General features: G+C 47.4%; 1 protein-coding gene across 9 annotated transcripts in view; it reads left to right on the forward strand.

Annotated features, from left to right (window-relative positions):
- Window positions 1-23,204, forward strand: part of STX6 (syntaxin 6) — a 75,393-nt gene that overhangs the window by 26,230 nt on the left and 25,959 nt on the right. For 3 of the 9 annotated variants that reach the window (XM_082465624.1, XM_082465625.1, XM_082465626.1), the window contains 4 exons: window positions 612-674; window positions 3,660-3,785; window positions 5,040-5,146; window positions 8,897-8,991. In XM_082465624.1, coding sequence (XP_082321750.1) covers window positions 612-674; window positions 3,660-3,785; window positions 5,040-5,146; window positions 8,897-8,991 — 391 coding nt within the window. Of the gene's footprint in view, window positions 1-611; window positions 675-3,659; window positions 3,786-5,039; window positions 5,147-8,896; window positions 8,992-10,786; window positions 12,062-13,048; window positions 18,990-23,204 lie in introns of those variants that run through there. The other 6 variants (XM_082465629.1, XM_082465632.1, XM_082465628.1 and 3 more) reach the window with 5 other exon arrangements.

The raw sequence follows: 23,204 nt of genomic DNA on the forward strand, positions 1-23,204 counted from the left end.
CTGGAAAATACTGGTGTTAGAAATAGTCTATACTTCACATGAACGCAACTCAAATAAAATAAGTGACCTGTTTATCACTATTTGAAAATATTCTCTGGCGTGTAATGGTAAATATACTTTATCATAAAGCACGTGGTTTTTTTTTACATGTATTATACTTAAAGATGCTAGCCCCTGAACACAGCTTTTGTGTGTATACCTCAGGGTTGCCATTTACTGGGTATGTGACCTTGAGAAAGTATCTTAGTCTTTCTAGATCTTAGTCTCCTCAATTGTAAAATGAAGGTAATACCAGCTTCACAGGGGCATTGTGGAAAGTCAGTGATCATATGTGTACATGTTTAACAGTGTTTCCGGCCTATGGTAGGTACCCAGGAAATACTTTCTCTTTCCTCATATTTAAATTTAGTGTCCAGGTTACTTCTTTTTAAGGGCATGTCCTTCTCTTTATTTCCTTTATTTTTGAGACTGAAAATAGAAGTCAAAGAATGCTGTATTTTTGTTTAAAAATTAATAATAAATTATGCATATTTTGCTAGTGTGCAAAATACTAACCATGATTTTGTTTAAGGATGTTCATTTGTTTTCTGGTCTTCTACTTATCTCATTAGGACATGAAGGATCAGATGTCAACCTCATCGGTGCAGGCATTAGCTGACAGGAAAAATAGACAGGTGAGTAAACATCAGAATATACAGTATCAATCAAAGAAAATACAGAGATATTTGGAATTTAAAAATTCTGGCTTCGTGTATCATGTATTCAAGCAGAAGACCTTGTGTGCTGAGGCCGTAGTGATGCTGGCAGGCAGCCTCGCCTCCGCTCCCCTCCCTCACACCCTCTGGTTCCCTCCTCTGGGCTCCCGTTGCACCCCCTGCGTTGCACCCCCTGCGTACCTTAGAGCCTTTGCCACAGGCCTTTTATTCTGCACCTGTTGCGCATATTCCGTGTGCCAGGCGCTCTGTTAAGAGCTGTAATTGCTTACTTTCTCTGCTGGACCTCAAGCTCCTTTGTGAGTTAGGAGGGATGGTGTCATGGTCTTTTTTCTTTCTTTTTTTTTTCTTTTTATTTCTAGCTGCTATTACATTGCCTATGCATAGAACTCACATTTATACTCACATAAATACTAGACATTTAATGATTGAAATTTTATGTAAAGCATTTGAGGAAACTTAAATGTGTGTTAATTTAATGTGTGTTAAATCTTTCACCATTTTAAGTATCTTTTGTTTTTTTTGATGTGAGGTCCAGTTTTTATAAGTTATGACAAGTAAATTATGAAACCTAATTTCAGAAACCAAAGCCCAGATATTGACACATCAAAAATAAAAGCTACAGGAGACCCAGTCCTTGAATTTAGTAGACTGTTAACTCAAGAAATCAGCTCGGCATTTTTAACTAACTAGGAATCAGTAGTTTATGATGTAAATGCTCACTTTATACCTGTAGGTGTTTCTTGACCCACTTAATTTTGAAAACTAGTATTATAAAAGCTTGAAAAGGGGACAGTACTCTCAAAATCACCTAACTTAATCCTGTTTCCTTTCCCTGCATCTCATTTTCCAAGTCATTGGTTTTTTCTTCCCACTTACCCTCCTTGCTCTTCTCAGTGCACCTAGGAAAGCCTTTAGCTAGTCACCCCGTCTGGCACTAACTCTTAGGAGAAGCTAGTGACAGCCACAGGCTGGCCAAGTTTTGGAGTCCCCTTTTCGTTTCTGCTTCAGCTTACAGAAGTTGAGTGACAGTACCTGAAGTATCTCTAGTTTCGACAGTGAATAGTAACACCTATCCTCTATTACTTCTACTTGAATTTTTATTCTCTAGATAGTATATTTGAACTAACATAAATAAAATGTGTGTTTATACGTAGCCTTTCCAGGTATGGCTGGGAATTTTGTTTTTGGCGGTGAGTAGAATGTCTCCGAGTCACAGGGTTTCAAGGAAAAGCAGGGCCAGGGTTCTCTAAGCACTCACACAGGCGCAGTCCGCCTCGATGCTTCAGCTAGCACCAGGTGCTCCTTGCTTAGCCAGGACCTCCTGCTCTGGCACCTGCACACAGGCTGGTCCTTGGTGCTCCCGGCCCTCTGTCTTCTTTCCCACTAACCAGACTCCTGGAGGTCAGACTGAGGAAATCTAAACTGCTTCACAGTAAAGCACAGATGACTCTTAGCAGCATGACATATGTCCGTCCACCCAAGAGTAGACCATAGGTAAGCTAGAAAAAAATAGCCCTGACTGTGACCCCGGGAGCTCCAGTTCTCTGCCCATAGCCTAATGATGCACTGTAGCCTTTCTCTGACCTTGAAAAAATTATCACTAGGCCCCAGTGTCCTCCATAGAGTCCTTCGAGTCTTCGCATCAGAACGAGCAGGACCTTTTAAATCTTGACAGCCCTGCAACCAGTTTGGAGCAGAGCCATCCCCAGAGAGCCTTGGGTCTGCCTTATACCGGAGACAGTTACCATCCAGACTCTTGACTGAGGCCCTGGGCTGCTGGAAGCTCTCAGGCCTCCTGATTTTCTTCTCGTAACTGCCTCAGAACTTAAGATGCATCCTGAGCTTCCCTGAACTTAGCCTCAAGTGTGGCCATTTGACTGAATTCACATCTGAAAGTCAGGTGAGGCTAATGTCAACACTGAGGGGCTATTGGAGGGCTTTTCAGACAGAACCAAGTAGTCAGGTAGGCTTTTAACAGTTCCAGAGCTAAAAAGTACCTGGTAAGAAGATCTGACAGCTCTACAAGGAAGAAGAATCCTATTTGCCAGATTCTTCTGATTCTTTGTGCAGGGCTGGTTTGAGCAGTACTTTGGCCATGTCAGAAAGGCTTGTGGGCATTCCAGGCAGGGCCAGCTCACATTGCTGGCTGGCCTCTTCAAGGAAGGAAGACATTCGCAAACTTACCCTTTTCTGGCTACAGACTTCCTCAAATTCATACTGAGAAACCTGACCCTGGCGTCTGGGGGCCCAGGTCAAGAACTGACTTCAGGGCCAACGCTTGCCTGGGTCACCAGGGTCACGTACCCACTGTGGCCATGCTGCCTGGTGAAGCAACCCCCAGTTCTGTCTGGGAAACCTGTAGCCTTTTAGTTCACCTGAAGGGCATTGGGATTTATCTGTGGGTTACACTGAATACACATTGATGGTTCTTGTGCCTTCTGTGTGTGAGGGGCTGTGACTTAGCTTCTTGTCATTTTAGGGAACTCTCTCCTCCGCCCTCCAAAAAACCAAAACTTCCCTGGGTCATACTTAAATAGAAAGGACTCCAGCTGTCTGGAATCAGTGAGACTAGAACCTGCAACAGGTCTCTGGTGAACTTCCAAGGGTGCTAGGAAGAGCTGGCCCACAGAGACCAAGTGCCTTTAGATCCACAGAGCAGTACACAGATGGGTGTTTGTTGATTTCAAGTTGACATTTATTGGCATTTTAATGGGACAGAGCCCATTTGTGAGTCCCGTTGGGAGAGCTTGGAAATAGAGAGTACCCTTCCTGGCATTCCTTAAATTGTACCCCACAGGCACTACCCTACACCACTACATGAAAGGCTGACCCCAGGGAGGCCAGCTTATGAGCACTGGGAGAACTCTTTATATCATGGTGATGGGGTATTTGTTCAGAGGTAGTAATGGTTTGTTTCTTCTGCCCCCTGCCCCACTCTCGCAGGCCCTGCTAGGAGACAGTGGCGGACAGAACTGGAGCACTGGAACGATGGATAAATATGGGCGCCTTGACCGGGAGCTCCAGTTGGCCAACTCCCATTTCATCGAGGAGCAACAGGCGCAGCAGCAGGTACCTGAGAACCACCAGCCGAGGACAGGGAGGTGGGAGGCCAGGCGCCTCCCTCCCCGCTCCTCTGCCCCCCCCCCCGCCCCGGGGGCTTTGTTGCTAATGACGGGCAGGATGGACCAGAGCTCGCCCTGCAGCTGCCTGAGTCTACCTGTGTGATGACTGCATATAGAAAGGCTGTTTAAAACGTCCTTCAGAGCATGACAGTTTCCAGAGAACCAATCTTGATTCGATTTCTTAGGACAAGCAGACCAGACACCCGAAACTGACAGAGGAGGCCATTGATTTAAAAACACAGCAGCCTCTTCCCCAGCCTCCACTTCTGTGCTCGGCTTTGTGTTCATTTCAACAAAGGCACTTCGAGAAAAATTGAGTCCTTGTTTTTTCATTGAAATTTTTGGTTCCATTATATATAAAAATGATTGCTTTGGTGGAGGCTAAGGGGTAGAAGGAAGGTGAGGTTGATTACACTTGTATTGTTGCTTTTGATATGTAGTTGTATTAATAAAAGGAAGCTAATAATAAAGTATCTGGGGATTTGAGGATTATCTGTCCATCAAAACTACTGGTTCTTAAATACTGTGTTTTATATATTCATGTAGGTTATGTGTTCTTTTGTTCTTTTTCTATTAGCATGTCTGCCTAACCATTTGTCTACTTACATTGCTATTAACCAAGCACACTTTCTTTTTTTTTAATAAAAAGTGAGGTGACTACAACACAATTAAAAGTAACTATGGCTCTGAAGTTGTCTGCTTGCTGCCACAGAGCCTCCTCTAGTTGTCCTTGAGGAGGGAGCAAAGGACTCTGTGTGCGTAGTTTTCCCACGTCTAGAGATCTGCCAGACTTCCTCTTGTAGTTAAGCTGTGGCCGGCTGTTGCGGATTGAGACCTTGACCCTGGCAGCGGGCTTCCTCTTCCCAAGCATCCGCATGTGTCTGTGGTCACTGCACAGGTGCTTTCGGCCATTGTCTGTCCCTTGTTGGACTTCAGCCAACCAGGGTAAATCTCTCTGGGTGGTTTCAAGCCCCGCTGACTGTTCACAAGTTGGATCCGCAGGGGAGATCAGTAGCTTTACAACCCAGCCCTTTGAGCAGCGTGTTCTCCGAGGCAACGGTCTGGTCCTTTGATTTCTGGGCTTTGCTTCTGAATGTGAATTGTCCCGAGTTGGCAAAGAAGCTAGCAGCTGCTAGAGTGCTGGGCTTGGAACCAGGTAAGATGGATTTTAATTGCTTATTTCCCATTTCTCTGGCACCAGCTGATCGTGGAACAGCAGGATGAGCAGTTGGAGCTGGTCTCTGGCAGCATCGGGGTGCTGAAGAACATGTCCCAGCGCATCGGAGGGGAGCTGGAGGAGCAGGCAGTGTGAGTACCGAGATGCCCCTCTCGCTGCAGAGAAATGGCGGGAAAAGCCCTCTTACAGGACCCGTAAAGAGCCTGACAGTTACACGGCTAGTAAAACCAAAAGCTATTTTGTTTATAGCTGCATCTTTATTCTGTTTTACAGAATGGCCTCTCCAAAAGAAGCGAATCTGTCAGATACAATTTTCAACAGGGTTTAGGCAAAGTTATTAATATTTTTAAACACCTGCAAAAACAGGAACAAATTCCTCCAAACAGCTATTTGAAGTATTGTTATGAATGGGAATGTAAAACTGATATAGCTGTGTAAGCTCTGTGGAGATTTTTGTCCCAAAGAGGATAGGACATGGGCTAACTTAACATCCCGTGCCTCTCCCACTACATTCAACAGGACTTTCTGCTCTGTATCTTAAATTTTAATTTTATGGGGAAAAAAGTATCAGTTTAATTCCAACCGATAAAAAATTCTTCCCCCACAAAAAGAAAAAGAAGAAAACGCAAGAAAATATAACTGGATTTGTTTTTCCTTAAGAACAATCTCTTTGTGCACTCCTGAAGCATGACACCAAAAACAGCATTCTTAAACGCTACCATATAATACCTTTACCATTTCACAAATATTTTTTCTGAAAAAAATAATCATTCCACTAGGATATTTCAGAAACTCTCCTACCTCGATTTTGTGTTCAACGTTATGGATTCATTCGTTACAAATTCAAACTGGGCATCTTGTTCTACTGGATGGCCCCTGGGTATCCACAGAGGAGCCAAGAGAATAGACAGTGTCCCTGCCATCAGAGTTGACTGGTCACTGGGTGGAACAGATGTTGCATAAATGGTGCAAGTCGTTGAGTGATGACAAGTGGAGGGCTGGGCTACCGCGGTAGGGGATGCGTGGTGCCTTGAGGGCCCTAATAGCCTAAACTGCAGACCTGACTCGGTCTGAAGTCCCTGAGAAGAGAAGAGAGGTTTAACTGGGACCAGAAGGATGAGTAGAAGGTAGCCAGGTGGGGTGAGACTGGGTGGGAGGAGCGGGGAGAGGGGAGGGCCTACCGGAAGGAAGAAAGAGCCCTGTGACGATTTCAGGGTGAAAAAGTGCACGGAACAGAGAGGCTTAGTGTGTCTAGAGCATGGGGATTGAGAGGGAGGTTGCAGAAGTCAAGTCAGGGAGGCAGAGAACAGATCAGGGAAGGCCCTAGAAGCCATGTTAAGGAGTTCGGACTTTTTATTCAAAGGGCAGTGGGAAACACAGCCCCAGCGAAGGTTGTGTTAGTAATGCCGTGGTCAGGTTTATGTTTTGGGGGAAGCCCATCGTTCCGTGGTTTAGATGATGAACCACGGTGGAAAAGACTGGAAGCAGGGAGACCAGGTCGGAAGCTGGCAGAACAAGAATCTAGGCATGCAGTTTAATTTGTCTAAAATGCATTCTTACCCTCAAATGTATTGTGGGGATGGGAAAGGACTAATTACTTGAGCAGTTTCCCTGGTTGGGTAGAGGTAGAGCCTGGCAGACTTCCAGTTACAGATGGTGAACTGAACACAACCTCTTATCTCTGCCCCTTCTCTAAAGTCCACTAGAACAGGAACAGAGGGAATTTTTTTTTAACGGCATAAAATCTATGGGGACATAGAGCTTGGAATAAGAAGCAATGCCCTTAACATTTTAGATCCTGCAAAATAGATGAATGGCTACTGACTCAACAGACCTGAGAAAGCCAAATCCTCGGCCAGCAGAGGGGAGAGCCAAGGAGCAGTGTGATTCATGCCCCAAACCCCCCAGCTGGGAGAGGAGCGTTTCCTCACTTATGATAGTGTAAACCCTGAATGTTGACCTTATCAAACTGTGACCCAATTATATTGGAAGGAAGGAAGGGGGAAGAGAAGTGGGAAGGATGCCGATGTGGGGAATGGAATGAGAGGAGGGCTAAGCCCTAGCTTTTCATTGTGCGGAGTCAGCAGGATAGGGATACTGAGGTGCCGGCGTGTAGCTTCAAAAACTGGAGAAAGCACTGAGAGAATAGTGTAAGGGGCTGAAAGCGGTGGCCCTCGGGGATGCGAGACAACTGTGTTTTTTTTATGAGGCCTTGTAGGTCTGTTTAGCTCTACAAACCGTGTATGTGTATACTGTAATAAAAATACTAAGTAAATTGAAAGGAAAAAACATGGGTCTTGGACTTAGACCTGTGCTGTCCAGTACAATAGCCACCAGCCATCAAGTACATGAAATGTGGCCAGTCTGAACTGAGAAGGGCCCTGAATGTAAATGCATACCAGATTCTGAAGACTTAGTATGAATAAAATGTAAAATTACATGGCGAAATGATAATTTTTAGGTATATTGGGCTAAATAGATTAAAATTAATCCCCCCCCTTTTTTAATGTGGCTACTAAAAAATATTAAGTGGCATATGTGACTTACATTATATTTCTTTTGGACAGCGCTGAGTTGGTTAGAGCTGGGCTAGAGACTTGGTTAGTGGGTGTACTTGGGCCGGAGGTTGGATGACTTACCCGTTTTTGTCTTCAGTAAGAAAAGTCCTACCCAGCACACACAGGTAGCTCAGCATGTGGCCCTGCCTGGATAGGTCTGCCAGCTGCAGGGCCCAGATGCTACCAGGATCTAAAATGAGCTAAAAATGTTGTAATTTGAAAATTCAGGTAAGGGACAAAGGCTTGTTTATTTAGTTGTCAACATGGAGTTTATTTAATGATTGACTCAATGAGGAGTTGGTTGCCGGAATCCTGCAGGGCTGTCAGGTGCCTCGTGTGGGCACAGACCCAGACCAGTAGTTCTAGCTGCCCTTGATGCTGCCAGAGGAATAAAGCCTTGTTAATAAGCCCTCCGGTACTAATTGGTGTGTCCCATTCTAGCCTCAGGACAATCATATATTAATCTTAAGCTGAAAAGTCTGGAATGCTTAGTAATTTATGAAATAAACACCGTTGGTATAAGTATTTTGGTGTCTTCTTTCCCACCTGCACCTTGGACAGCGAGCAAGTGTGAGCCTTAGGGAGCTGGTTCTCTGTGGGTGTGGAGGGGCCGCGCACTCCGTCAGGAACTCAGTCCTGAGGCCGCCAGCTTTATGATAAAGCACAGGGTGCCTGAAAGGAGGTGATGATTTGATCAAAGTGTATTTCTTAACTCACATCGCTGTAAAGTGCTTTGGGTATCACAGGAATCCTGGCAGGGAAGCTGCGCTGATAGGACTGCCCCGTTTTACAGATAAGCAAACAGGGTCCCTTGTCCAAGGTAGCAAGTGGCAAAGCCTGGTTGTCTGACTTCACACAGCCTTCTTTCTGCTACACTGCACTGCTGCTGAGTTTGTATTATTGTATGGTCAGGTCCACACTGGCCTTGTCTGCAATTCTGAATTCTAGAAAGCTCTAAAAAATTCAAAATTAAAAAAAAATTTTCAGCAAGCTCATGTTACAGAAAAACCTAACCTGAACTGACCGCAGCTATGACTCCTCATGGTTTTCTTTGCAGAAGTATTAACTTGTGTGTTTGATTATGGGGACTGTCCCAGACCCTGCTGGGGGCTTGGCTAATAACACAGTGTATGTAACTTACTACTTTTTTAAATTTCCAAAATTCTGAAATCAAAAACATATCTTGTCCTAAGGATGAAAGGCTGGGGGCTTGACCCCAACGTTGCCTGTTTGATGTTTGCTAAAACTGAGGCCCGGCTCCATGGCCAGTGTATCTGGAGACTGTGCTGACCAGTTGCCTCCTGCGTCTGCTTGTCTTTCTAGTATGTTGGATGATTTCTCTCACGAGTTGGAGAGCACTCAGTCTCGGCTGGACAATGTGATGAAGAAACTTGCAAAAGTATCTCACATGACCAGTGGTATGTATGCGCTTTTAAGCTCGAGAATTCTTACTAAATTCTAGAGACACAGTCTAGGGGGTCTCTCACAGGTGTGCCCATTCAGATCCCTTTCCTCTGGCACATTTTTGTCATGCTTTGGGGTCAGAGAGTAGAAGACTAGCGCGCGCGGGCTTTGTCTTCTGCTTGTGGCCTTCACCTGGGAAGAGTCTTTGTGTTCCGCACCGTGCAAGGCTGATGGTGTCCGATGACGTTCCTTCTGGTGGAGTAACTTTCTTTACAATTACAAAATCCTTCTTTTTCCTTTTTTCCTCTTTCCTTGCCAAAATAGGGAATTCATTTTAAAACAGTAATTAAGAGCCAGTTACTGTTTCTCCTGGACTGACTTTTCACTGAAAGAAAAGCCTCTACCATTTCAGAATAAGATGGCCTTGCAGATCTCATTTAAACTGTTTTTAGTTAAATTTGTAGTAAACTATTCCAGCAAATTTGCACCAGGCTGGGGATAAAGAGGCAACATTTTTCAAATTAGTTACTATGTAGGAAGATGTTTTCCAGTGACTATTTTTTTGTTACTACAACCCATCTTCCCTATTATATGAGAAATAATACCTTTTTAAGTCAAAAGAAAATCTAGTATCTTTTTTCCTCTTTATTTGTGGGAGTCTCGGGGTGAAGGGAGGAACTGAGACATTCTTCAAGGTCATGTAAGTGTTCTTGAACCAGAGCACCCCCTCCCACATCAGAACATGCCCTGTTTCTTGACACCTTGTTTTTCTGTTGGTTTCCTCTTGTCACGTACATGTTACAGAGTCTAATAGTCTAATCTTGCCTTTTGAGGCAAGATTTAAATACATGTGTATTTGCTTTTCAGCAGTTTAACTCATAGTCAAGTTACATAACACCTCTCTTGGGCTCAGTTTCTTATATATAAAAAAAAAACAGGTTGATGCCTACCTCTCAAGGTCATTGTGAGGATTAAATGAAATAATAATTAGTGTACAAGTGTTTAATGGTGTCTCTCATGTATTAGTACATAGTAAATGTTTGTTTGAAAAAAAAGAAAGGATAAGATAGGTGGAAGATGGCCCTGGGGGCAAAGGACCTGTTACATTCAAGACAAAGGGAAGCTCCTAGCTTCCTGGTTTCCTTCATTCTCTCCAGGGGCAAATATCTTCATGCTTCTGGCAGGCTCTTCATTGCCTGCGGCAGGCACCAGCTTAGTTCGTCTTCCACACACCTAGAGGGAGGTTTGCAAAGTCCTCTTCCTGCTTCCCTCTGTTCTCTCCTCTTCCACCCCACCCCTTTAAAAAAAAAAAAAAAAAAAGCGTTTTACTGAAGTATTATATAACCAATTTCAACCAGATCTCTCACTAGTTTATGTATTAGTCGCAAAGTCTAGTAGCTACTTCAGCACCAGTTTTGTTTGGAGAAGAGCAGCGGAACAAAGATGCACTGTGTCCTTGTCCCCAGCATTCTGGGTATGAATAATTTAGAAAAGTACTTGCATTGTGATAAGTGTTTCAGTGTGTATAAATAGCACTAGGCCTGCTTATGCCTTCTCCTACTTTCTCCCAGAAGAAAAGTTTGGGGAGCAAAGTAAGAACTTCAGTTATGTTTGTCTAAGAAAGAGAGCCAGGAAACAGAGCGTTTAGCCTGAAAGGCCCTTGGGTTTGGACAGCTTGCCTGTGGGGTTCCTTTTAATCTCTATTTGCTCCCCAGAGAGATTGCTCGGGGCCTCCTACTTGGCCGTGTTGGCTCCAATTTGACGACGAGGCAATTTGTGTTTGTCTCTGTTTTCCTCCATAACTTTTAGGAAAGTTCACTGCTTTTCAACCAAGCCTGTGCATAAAGAGTGTCAAGATGCGCTGAAGTTTGATTAGGCAGTGACTGAACGCTCTCCCTCCACAGCCCTGCAGAGGCGAGACCTCCGCCCGCCCCCCCCCCCCCCCCCCCCCGCCAAGTGCTGGCTGCTTCCTGGGCAGAAATCACCCAAGACACCATGCTTACTTTTTTGAATGACCCAAGAGAGACTAATCTTGTCATTCTCCTACCCTCAAAAAGTATATTTTGTGTGGATACCAAGGTTTTCTTCCCCTCACTTTCCCAAATTCTGTTGTTCATCTTTTCTCTTTAGGGGAAGAGACTATATTGGGAGGGGGAAAAACCTGTGGAGTCCCCTTTGTTCCCCCTGACTTTTTGAGGCAGGTCCTGAGCTTGCAAAAATCTGGTTAGGACTATTCACTTGAGGTCACAAAAGCCCTTGGGGTTAGTACCCGCCCCTTTTGGGGGGAAGTCTGCTAGGGTAACAGCTCCGTGGGGTTGCCCAGTTCATGCTTCCTAGAAGCAACTTAACACTTCAGAGGGAAGTGCATTTAAAAGAGCATTCCTGGGTTGTGCTAGCTTGTGTGATGTCTCTCCTCCTTGATGAAAACCCCTATTTAGTGCAGCTGCAGAAGAGAAAGTGAATGGAGGTGGGAGGAGGGTTGGGTAGAGGCTGACAGGAAGCTGGTTCAGTATTGGAAATCCAGGTCTGAGATGGCGGGGTGCCTTGTCAGGAAGCATTTACCTTGACTGTATCATCCTAGAATATAGACTAATCAGTTTAATGAGAGGGCTTTTAAATTGTTGTAAACATTTTAAAATAGATGAAAGAATGCTAGGGACTTGAGTTTTCTGGACCATTGAAGTGGTAGTTAAACAGATTATTATCTGGAGTAGGCCAGCCCTGCTTCCCCACGCCTTTTGGACTAGTCTTGTTTCAGAAAAGGAACAGATGGACTTGAGGTCTTGACCCTAATCCCCAGTTACTAAGTGAGTTGCTAGCATGTGTGATGGAGAGCAGGATGAGCCACTAGGAAGGTACTTGCTTTACTTACTATTGTTTGGTAGCAGTTCTATTGGCCAGTTCTAAGACTTTGCTCTCCATGACATTTAAGTATAACTTAAGTACATGTTTTGTGGACTTGGCATTGCTTTGTGGAAAGTTCTGCAGTGTATTTTCTTAGATTCAGACCTTTTTATAATGTGATTCTCAATAGCTCTGGTGTGCTAAAATCTGCAGGCTTTCAAATAAACTTTTGGTGAATCAGTATATGTACCTTTGTATTTCTACTTAAATGGAACTCTTACTTCCAGCAGTTGACCTGCACTGTCACAGGCTTTATCTCAGCCTGACCCTTTGTGCAAAACAGCAGGGCTCCTCTGTGGAGAGACGGCTTGCTCTTCCTACATCTGCCCAAGTGAAGGGTGCATCCTGACGACAAACAGCATCCTGTGCCCCGAGTGTGGGCCCACAGAGTGTGCAAGGGTGTTCGTGTTGTGTAGTTTTCCCAGCAGCCCTGAGAGTTAGGGGGACACAGTCAGGATTGTGGGCGGGAGCCTGTGTGGGCCCTTCTGTCCCTCAGGGCCTCCTTGCTCTCGGCCATTTAGATGGATTCTGGCTACTTTGTTTACTGCACCTGTTCTAAATCGTGAGTAGGGCAGAAAGCTTCAGAAAAGACATTCCACTTTCATTTACAGATAAGCTGTGTCAGTTACTTTAACACAGTTACTGGTTAAGTGATCTTTCTTGCCCAGGGGTGGTGTGAAGTTCATCACCCCTTGATCACAGCAGCTTGCTTTTTCAGCTCATTGTTTCCTGAAGTGACCAGCAGTAGCTTTCTTCTCCTTTCTATCCTTCCATTGTGCTCATTAAGAAAAGAACATGATTACTGTTTAGTTAAATGATTTGATTTTGGTGGGAGATTAAAGCGGAGGAGCTTTGATCTGTAATACCAATGCCAACACCTTTTCCAGGGATGTGGTAGCAGAAAACTGTGATCCACAGATTTTAATTAGAGACTTGAGACACAAAGCAGGTACTTGTTACAAGGCTGGCTTTCAGGGGACGAGCAGGGTTGTGAATGCATGTGCAGTGCAGGCCGGGAAGAGCGGCGGTAAGAGTCCCAGGTGCCCGGGCAGGTTCAGGGCCTCTGCCCGTTCTGCCTGCATCCAGGTGTTGCCTTAAGTTTCCTGTAACTGTATCTTGGGGGCTGTCGAGTCCCGGGAGAGCTGATCCTCGTGTCCTGCCTTCCAGATCGGCGCCAGTGGTGTGCCATCGCAGTCCTCTTCGTGGTCCTCCTGGTCGTGCTGATCCTCTTCCTAGTGCTGTGACAGCGGGGCCCCCAGGTCGCTTCCTCCTGCACAGGAGCCCGAGGGGAGAGGGAGAAGCAGTGCACGGTGTGCCCGCTCCTCGCATCCCTCTCCTGGAAACACAGCCTGCGCTGACTTTTCTCTCTGTGACCTCACCATGGAGACAGGTCCTTCAGCCCAGCTTGGGGGGGGCTGGCGGGAAGAGGAAGTCGACGACTGCACACTCCCGGTGCCCCCTGGCCCTGATCCGAGGACAGCGGGCCCTGCTTTGCCCCCCTGGACCTCGCTCCCCCTGGAGGGCCTTCGAGGAATCCAGAAAAATTCGCAGACTCGGCTCGTGTTGGCTGTTGCTCATTCCATCCGTCTTGGCAGCTCTTTTTCCCCCCGCTCACACCCTTCCCCCGCCAGACAGCACGTGCTGGCCCATCCAGAGGCATCCATCGGGGATGCGGGCTCCTGGGTAGGTTTCACATCCTGTCGCGGCAGCGTCCCTTTGCCCCTGAAAGCTGGCAGTTAGTGGAGACAGAGGGCTCAGAAGTACTTTGTGACAGAAGATGCAGTGATTGGTTTTTCAGGGATAAGTGCTAGGGTGAAGGTGCTTCTCCGAGCACAGTTTTTTGTGGTAGGAATAACCAATGGAGAAGAATGAAAAGCACTGGGCTTTGGGGGTGCTGGCAACTTGTGGCTTGAATTGAAGGGAGGACAGGGCAGCAGGACACAGCTGCAGAGGGCGGGTGGGGTCGCCAGGGTCAGGCCCTTGCTGGATTCATGCCGCTATCCGACAGCCTCCTGCCTAGAGGTGCAAGTTGCATTTCTAGAGTGACCCTTAGATGAGCAGCTCATGTGAGTGAACTGAGATCCTGAGGTGGTGTCGTTGGCAGTTATTTTATTGCTGCAGCACTCTGCCTTGGGGGCTGGGGGGGCAGCATGTTGATTACATTTACTCATAAACTATAATGTCAAAAAGACTAGTTCTGGACCAGATTTTTCTTACCCTGTGAGTGACTGCAAGGATGGGTAGGTGAACTTGGTTCCTTTTTCCCTGAGATGACAATTCAATTTTATCATCCATTCAAATAACTGAGCCAATCCAAATTTAAATGACAGACGCTTCAATTGGGTTTTAGTAGCTGAAACTGCTGAGACACTCACTATACACTTAAAGCTTCTGATGACTTTTAAAATGCCTCCAGTGTACACATGTATATAGGATATTTTTATAACCTCCCTGATGAAAACCTAATATTGAAGTAGCAGCTGAACGCAGAGCCAGCACTTGGCAGTGGAAGCTGCAGGTCTCTCCTCACTATCTTTTTTGCACTTGGGAAGCACAGCAACATCTGGGTAGAGTTCTAGCTTTGACTTCCATCTCCTCATCTCTTGGGGCCCATTCCTCAGCACGCTTTTTTTTCTTGTTTTGTTTGTATCTTGTTTTTTTGTGTGTGTTGGGCTTTTGTTTTCCGTGTGTGTGTGTGTGTGTGTGTGTGTGTGTGGTTTGTAATGATGTACTTGCCTAGCTAACCTTTGAATTGCACTTTTTAATAAATATTTGTAACAATTTTTTAAAGAAGGGTATTATGTTTAGGATCATGGTTGGTAGGGAAATCTGCCTGTTGATGAAAGCTAAAAGCAGGTTTATAAAACTAAAAGGGTGATTGACATCCACGTTTACACTCAACTCTATATGATATATAAGTTATTTCTTTTCAAATTAGGAAAAAAAGTGATTATTACAAAGGGCTTCAGGTGTAGGGTACTAGATTATTTGTTTTACAGAGTTTTGAGACTTTGTTAAGATAGTCTTCTACAAACTGAGGACAGGGCTGGTCCTTAGATTTGCATTAAAATATACACATCTTTTTAAACATCCACGTGGACCTTGTCTCAGTACTGTAATCCCCACTTTCCACGTGACACGAAGCAGCTGGCTTCTTGATGAATTACAGGATTGCCCTGTTTAAATGCCATGCCATTATCTGGGTGTTACCAGATTTACTGTGCCCCTCGAAACTGACGTGCGTCAGCAGGGCCTGTTGGGAACACGCTGGCCATTAGTGAGTAAGATTCTCCCCAGGCTTCAGGGACCAAGTTTTGTGACGCCGAGGCTTAATTACTACATGTGTGGGGGTATTTAGAGTCAGCAGGCTCGCTGATTTAAGGTGTTTGCTAAACAGTGGCTGTTGTAGACCAGACTGAGCTGAAGCTGAAGAGCAATCTGTTGAGAAAGAAAAGTTGCTTAAAATCCCGTCACTACGGCATTCTCCCTGTAGGGCCACTGCTCTTTCTGGCCTCTGGTTCTCCGATAGGCCGCCTCTTCATGTGTTTGTCGGAGCCGCTTGGCCCGAGGTGTAACCTCCGGCCTACGTGGCCTGATCCTGGGACCCACCCTGTTGTACCAGGACTGAGCAGTCACTACAGACCAGTGTTCACTTGAAGACCACGCCCACCGCCCAGTCAGACTCCAGACTGGCAGAGAGAGCATGCCAGGGGCTTAGGTTTCCTCATCAGTGATCCTCATGCTTTGGGTTCCTTGAAAGTGGTCCCCTGACCCTGAGTGTGGACTGGGGGGGCGAAGTGGATGCCCGCGACACCCCTACAAGGCTTAGAGGCACTTCCTGTAGCCGTGGGGCTTTTTCTCTCCTTCAGCCTCTGTACCTCGTGCTGTACTCGTCATTGCTAAAAAACTGGCAGAATATGATGGATGACAGAAAGAGCTCGATTTCTGTTTATTGGAAGAGCATCTCTCATCCACTGGTTTGGTGAGGTGGGGTGTAGAATGGGGGAATGAACCATGGAGAGCATTTGCCGGAGTGGGACTCCAGCTGGAAAACCGAAATACCTTTAGTTTTTAGTCCTGATTTTTGATCTTGTCTTTGTGAGAACTGTGAAAAATCACAATGCGCTCTGTGTGCCGCTACTGTGTGGCAATTGGAAGTCGCAGCATGCATGTTACATGAGGATCTTCACGCCAGAGCCGGGGGAGAAACTTGGTAACTTGCCCATTATTCTCTGCTTTTAGCCAGAGTTAAACAGACTGATGGGTCTGGTAGCCAACAACTTGGCAACTTCCACTCCTTCTCACCTCGTGAGATTAAGGGCTGCGAAGAAAAATGTAGTCTTAACTCCAGCAGAAATCTGTCTCTGCTAAGTGTTTTACCTTCTGTAAGTGAAGGTGGCAGAGCCAAGATTTTTCTTTTGGTAATTTCCCTGTCAAGTGAGACCATTACCACCTTTCTAGAGAATTCATAGCATTTGAAGATCTAAAACCAACTGATAAATATGAGTTGCTTTCCCATTCTGGAATTTGGACCATTTGGCGTTACCTGTACACAGGACAAATTTGTAAACAAAACAAAATTCGGACTGTCTGGAAAGGTAAAGTTCTAAAATACGGAACGCACTACCGCCAGTCCTCCCTCTTCGTCTAACTCTCGTTGGCATTTCTTCCACTCCCAGGTTTTTTAAGATTTTTTTTTTTGAAGACTGTTCTTTGTCCATCAAGAGCAGAGAAAAGGTGAAGCCAAAGGGTCCTCAGCCCCGCAGTCAGGTGGTGCTGTCCCCGACCACAGGGCACGAGGACAGGGCCCCGAGGGGCCGTCAGGTGCAGCGGCCTCTTCCTCCTGGGCCCCTGCTCCTGCTCGAGGGGCAACTTAGCCCCTGGGCTGCCCTGGCAGGAGGAGGTAAAGACTCTGTCCTGCCCAGCTGCCCGTACCCAGCTCCCAGCTTTCACAGAATATGCTTGTGCTGAAAACAAGGAGCTCCTGTCTTGCAAGGCCCGTGTCCGTCTGTTGTCTATAAAACATGGGTGCCGTCCCACCACGTCTGCCTGATAACGCTCACAGGGAGGCTGCTGTCTGCTGTCGAGTCCAGAACCCCAGGAGAGTTCTTAGTAGAGAGGACAGCCCTTCAGAGCCTAGGACGGCACTGCTGTGAACCTGGAGACTGAAGCCAGGTGCCGGGTCCCCCAGGCTGGGGCCGAAGCTCCAAGCTAGCAGACTTCTGGGGTGTTAGCATCCCTGACGGTAGCCTCAGAAGGACTTATGGTCAGTTAGCTCAGTAGTCCTCTTGCTTCAGAGTTGAAACGCTTTCAGCTCCCGCAGCAGACATGGGAGTCGGTGGGGTGCAGTCCAGACTTGGCACCGGGGAGCCTACACCCCGTCTGGACCAAGCTGACCTCAGTGACGTGACGTAGGCTGGTAGTGGCTTGTCACACTCCCCCCTCAGCCCAGCCACTTGATGTCTTTTGCTTTTGGACAACCACTGGCGCTCTGGTCACGTTGCTGCAATCTCCATGCGTTGAAAGTTCTTTGTTATATGATATTATATAGTCTCTTTACTAGGACAGATGCTTGGGGAGGTGAGGAAAAAAGAAGAAGAACTTGGTTTCCCTCTGGCATAAGCTAATGTGTTGGCGTTGTCTTCCTTCTGATGTGACCTTTGTCCAGAAGTGCCCTTCCCCGAGGCCGTGCAGATGGGAGCTGTGCTTAGACAGTGATTGTCCAATCACCTGCCCTACTGCTGGGGTTTCACATGAACATTTCATGGTCCTGGTTTGCCAGCTGCAGCCAGACACTTTGTGAGAAAGTATATTTTACCATTTTTTTTTAAAAGGTTATGAGTTATCAAACCCAGAAGCCACTTGATTATCCAGGGGTGTTAGAAACAAGACCACCTGGCTTTGCTGTCCGCTCACCAGAGCTCTTGGGCCTGCTCCCTGGCGGCAGCCCAGCACTCCACTCCAGCCCGGCTTTCCGTCAGCCCCGGGGTGGGACCAAGTTCAGGGCGGTTCTTTCCTGCTCTGCAGAAAGTAGGTTCTGGCTGAGACCCTGCTACTGGATGGGAATTGTGATGCCACAGTTAGTCGGTTCCGGGAGAGACAGCCGTCCTAATCCTCAGGAAGATAGATAGTGCGTCTGTGCCCTGCGTCTGTGCGAGGTGAGGAGAGGCCAGGCAAGGTGTCCCACTAATAAGTTATTGGAACTGCCTTAAGTGCCATGCTATGACGTCCTGGCTGACCCAGGCCGGGAGAACGCTCAGGGTTGGGGGGTGGCCTGGAAACCGGAAAGGCCAAAGAAAGCAAGCTGTAAATGATGGATTTGGTTTTTGTAAGTGGAAGTAAGCTTTCACTGGCTCATTTGTAATAAAAAATTAATGTAATTAAAAACAGAGTGTAATACGTGGCAGTGCTCAGCAGGACTAAACCACTGTTTTTTTCTTTCAAGGATAAATAACCTTACGGCATTTTATTTTTAATTAACTAGAAGGTACAAACAAAAGAAGTGAGATCAAGGATTAGAAATGCAAACGCCGTGGTGATTTCCAGATGGTGCTTTCTCCCCGCACCCCCCAACACGAGAACAGTGCCAGAGCCCTGGTGCCAGCAGTTTACAGCCCCGCTGTGGGTAGATCTTGCTTCCTGTATGCAGTGGGTCTCCAAGTGTGGTGTGGGACCAGCGGCGGCAGCATCCCCTGGTAACTTGCTAGAAATGCAGATTCACGGGCCCCGCCCCAGACTCACAGACTGGGGTGGGGTGAGTGGGCTGTTTAACAAGCCCTCCAGGGGATTCTGATGCACAGTCAAGTGTGAGAACCAATGCTCCTGCATCGTGGAATTTAGGCTGCAGTAAACCACCCCTGTAAAATAAAACAGCTTCATGGCCTTCATTGTAATCCTGACATCAAACAAAATTTGATGACACTATAAACTTGAAAACTTTAAAAAAAAAAAACTTGTGTTTAAAAAAGCCTCAACTAGCCATCCTTAAAAGTGATATTTTTACACCCTGAAGTTTGTCAATAATGTTTCTTACTTCTACTCTTGAAATCATGTTACAACTGTATAAAGACTACTGTTCAGTATTAAAGAGAAATGGAGAGACCATGAACTTTGTCTTGGTTTTTGATTTGGTTGGTTTTTATTTTTAGTTCTTTTCATACCAAAACACAGCTCCCTCCCCTCCTTCCATCCCCACTAGTAAACACGGACACGTGCATATGTCTGGGGTGGGAAAAGTTTATGCCTGGTGGAAGATGTGGATTCTAAATTGTTTTCTCTGGCTGAGCACGTTCTATGAATTCTTAAACCCCCAAGCAGCCATACTATCCCTTTACAACATCATACGACACAGTTTCAGTTGGAATGAGGCACCTGGGGGGCAGAGAGACTAGAACACAAAGGAGCTGAGTCCCGTATTTCCCTCTCGCGGAAGTGTTAGCCAGCAAGGATAGTGCCCATCCCAGTCGGTGGCTCTGGGGGACAAGGCGACCAGGCTACGTGAGCTCCTTAGGGGCAGGGATCGTCATCATTCCTTTTGCCATCATCATCCTCGCCCAGACTGACTGAGCACCTTCTGTGTGCCAGGCACTGTTCTAAGTACTTGCTGTTAACACATATAGCACTGGAAATGGCTGTGTGAACCAGAGAGGTTTCTTCATCTAATATCTCAAATCTGCACATGGGGAAATTGGGGAACAGGTAGTTTCTCAAGGCCCATCCACTGGACCACACACTGTGCCCCCGCTGCCTCACACAGAAATTGGCCCAGCAGTGCTTCCCGAGTCCTCAGCCTCACGTCCCCCTGACCTAATAGCCAGAAGGGGCAGAGGCGAATCAACATACCAACCAGCCTCGACAGAGGAGTGAGTGCTTATTTTGAGAGTTACGGTGAATATTTCAGGAGGAGGAAATGGTTCCATGTATCTCCTGATAAAAGCCGATCGCCTCCCTGTACCCCAGGGGGCAACGTGGACCACGTGGCGTGGACAAGGGGAGAAGCGCAGCCCCACGGCTGAGCAAGAGTGCTGTTGTTCCCAAGGTCCCACTGGCTGCAAGTCTTACACAGAACTCCTGTTGGAAGTGTTAAAAGACGAGGCCGAGGCCCGAGGCAAAAACGGAACTCACAGGACAGGAAGACCCATCCGTGCCACCACAATGTTTTCACTGTCCAAGAGGACACGTTTCAAGTCACTGCGCCCCCATCCTTGGAACACTGGAGCGTCAGTTGTCTGGGAACAGGGCCCCCACTCCAGGGTGCCGACAGCCAGAACGCAGCGGCGGCTCCTGTCTGGTGCAGGCAGAGCCTGAGCACAAACGTCCCCGCCAGTACCTCTCAGGGAGGGAGTGATGGGCTCCAGAAGCCGCCTTGGACTTGGACATGTACTCGCAAGGCCAGCCTCCCTGACCTCTGCACTGCTGCTTCCTCCCTCCCGTTCTCCGTCCTCCCTTAGGGACACAGTTAAATACTTCGTCTCCATTCACAAAAGCTCATGGGATTGGCCAGCCTTTGGGAAGGGGTCATCAACTCCTCCAGGAGCAAATTTCTCAATCTTTGTATCTCATTAGTAGCTAATAAAGCTAATACTTCTGGCCAATATTTGATGAGAATCTGATGTGCCAGCAGGTCTTTGACCAAGGCCTTAGGGACATGTTGAGGAAGTAAAACACTGTTTTTTGTTTATTCTCACAACCCCATGAGGGAAACACTGTTTTTTTGGTTTTTGTTTGTTTTTATAAGTTTATTTATTTATTTATGGCTGCCTTGGGTCTTCGTTGCTGTGCGCAAGTTTTCCCTAGTTGTGGCGAGCGGGGGCTTCTCATTGCAGTGGCTTCTCTTGTTGCACAGCATGGGCTCTAGGCGCAGGGGCTTCAGTAGTTGTGGCATGTGGGCTCAGTAGTTGTGGCTCACGGGCTCTAGAGCACAGACTCAGTAGTTGTGGCACGCGGGCTTAGTCGCTCCGTGGCATGTGGGATCTTCCCAGACCAGGGCTCAAACCCGTGTCCCGTGCATTGGCAGGCGGATTCTTAACCACTGCGCCACCAGGGAAGTCCCAAGGGAAATACTGTTGAGGCCCATTTTATACCTGAAAACTAAGGCACGGAGCAATTCAGGAATTTGCCCAAGGTTACAATCAGTAAGTGGTAGAGTCAGAATGGGAACCCAGGTCTGACTGGACCATTATGCAGCCTCCCTGAAAAGTCACCATCCAGGTTTCAGGGGTGGCAAGCAGATGTTTCTTTCAGCAAGCCATTGTTCTAACCAGAGAAATGGTAGAGTACAGCTGAGGAGAGGAAGAGGGATCAAATAACCTGCAGTACAAGTTAGCAGCGGATGAAAGCATTGAACTAGAAGTGCCAAAGATAATGATGGACACCAGCCACCTTGGACTACACCATAACTCGAACCCTATAAGCCTACTGTAGAGGTCAAGAAATCTGGTCAAGGACCTCAATCAAGCAGTTCAGCCTTGCTGATGAAATGTTCTGGAGCTTTTGTTTATTTGGCTGGAAATGTGCAAAAAATAAGTGAGGCAAACATTATATAAACTCAGAAAAGCCTGGAGACAGTCTGGGGAGCACAGGATGAGAAAGCTGTGGCATCTGAAGGCTGCTGCGAGCTCCCATGGCTGCCAGCATTCCTTGTTCCTGAGATAACACCGAGCTGGAGGGAGGCTAGTGAGCCTGGGGCTGGCTCTCCTGGGAAGCGCTTCTGCTCACCAGGTGCAGTGGGGCCTCCTGCCTGGGGCTCCCATTGTAGCCCTTGGCACATGGGTTTGTCTCTTTGCACAGCTGTAGCTGCCTCCACCCTGGGTATATGGGCATTGCAAGGGCAGGGCAGGCCTCTCCCCGGTGCCCGGCATCTGGCCAGACCCATAAGGGCAGCTTCACACTGTGAGTTGGGGCCTGAGTCCAGATTGCAGAAGGACAAGACAAAGGCGGGCCCAGCAGGCAGCCCAGCATCCACAGGAGAGCCCGGATACCCTCCAGGCCTGGCAGGACAGCTGTTAAGCCCTGGCGCCGTGGGCAGAGTGTCAGAGCCAATCCCAGCAGCCCCTTCCTCGGGGCCCAGCACTCCGACCTGGCCAAACCCGTAGCCTAAGAGAGCTGGGCAGAGCTGCTTGCCAAGGAAGGCTGTTGCCATTTCTAAGCAGGTGCTCTGGCTCTATAGGAAAAGGAAAACTTCAGAGAGGATGATGGGGAGGGAGGGAAGGAAGGGGACCAGGTGAGAGCCCAGCCTTTTCAATAGCTCTGGAGGCAGCCTGGGGACTTGGGGTGGGAAACAGGTTGGGCAGATTAGCCAGGGAAGTCCAATTGTTGCCAGGTAAGTTTGGTGGAGGACAAACAAGCAGTTCTATGGGAAAAGAACCACAATGAAGAGCCCTTGGTACCAGATTCTACGGGAGCTAAGGGGAGGGAGCCACAGCATGCAGGTGTTGAAACTGAGCAGGACCCTGTGGGGCTCCTGGGCACAGAAGCCTTTCTGTCCCCCATTTCTTGTTTGTAGGGAACAGACTCCAGCCTCCATGACCTTCCCCGAGTTCCAAAGGGCAGATTCGAACAGTTGCTAATCAGAGAGGGGAGGGGATGCAGAGACAAGGGAGGAGGAGCAGCCAAGAAACAGTAGTGCAGCCTTGGGGCAGGTCCTGGTTCCGCCTCAAGGGATACAGTAACAATGTCTTTGAGCTCTTCTACAGAACTAAAACCCCTAACAAATGGAAGATGTTAGCATTCTTCATTCCAGAGAAGACCCCCTGAGGCCAGATTAAAGGAACCAGGAGATTACCGGAGACCAGATTAAAGGAGTGCAGGCCCTGCACACACCCTAATCTTATCAGCAACCCCACCCTTGAACCACTGCTATAAAACTCCTCACCAAATCCTCCCGGATTGGGACACACAGTTTTCAAGGCACGAGCCTGCTGTGTCCCCCTTTGCCTGGCAAAGCAATAAAGCTGTTCTTTTCTACTTCACTCAAAACTCTGTCTCCGAGATTCCATTCGGCACTGGTGCACAAGTTTTCAGCATCAGTGTCAAGGAACGCTTCCCAGGGCAGGCACCTCTGACATTTTTGAAGGCTGTCTGGGGTTGGTGGGTGGACAAGGGGAAGATCGCTCCAACAAAGGCACACAAATAAGCTAAATGAATGGGTGGATGAATGAATGCGTGGAGTTGGGGTGTGGTGGAACCAAGAAACCAACAACTGAAGCTCAAACCAATAAATGCTCACGTGAGACTCCTGCTGCCAGGGGCCAGCCTGGAGGACCAGGAAGTCCCATCCAGTCACTGCATTCCACCCCCAGGGCACAGGCCTCCTCTAGATGAC

The sequence above is a fragment of the Balaenoptera physalus genome, assembly GCF_965194825.1.
Source record: "Balaenoptera physalus genome assembly, chromosome: 1".
NCBI classification, from domain to species: Eukaryota; Metazoa; Chordata; class Mammalia; order Artiodactyla; family Balaenopteridae; genus Balaenoptera; species Balaenoptera physalus.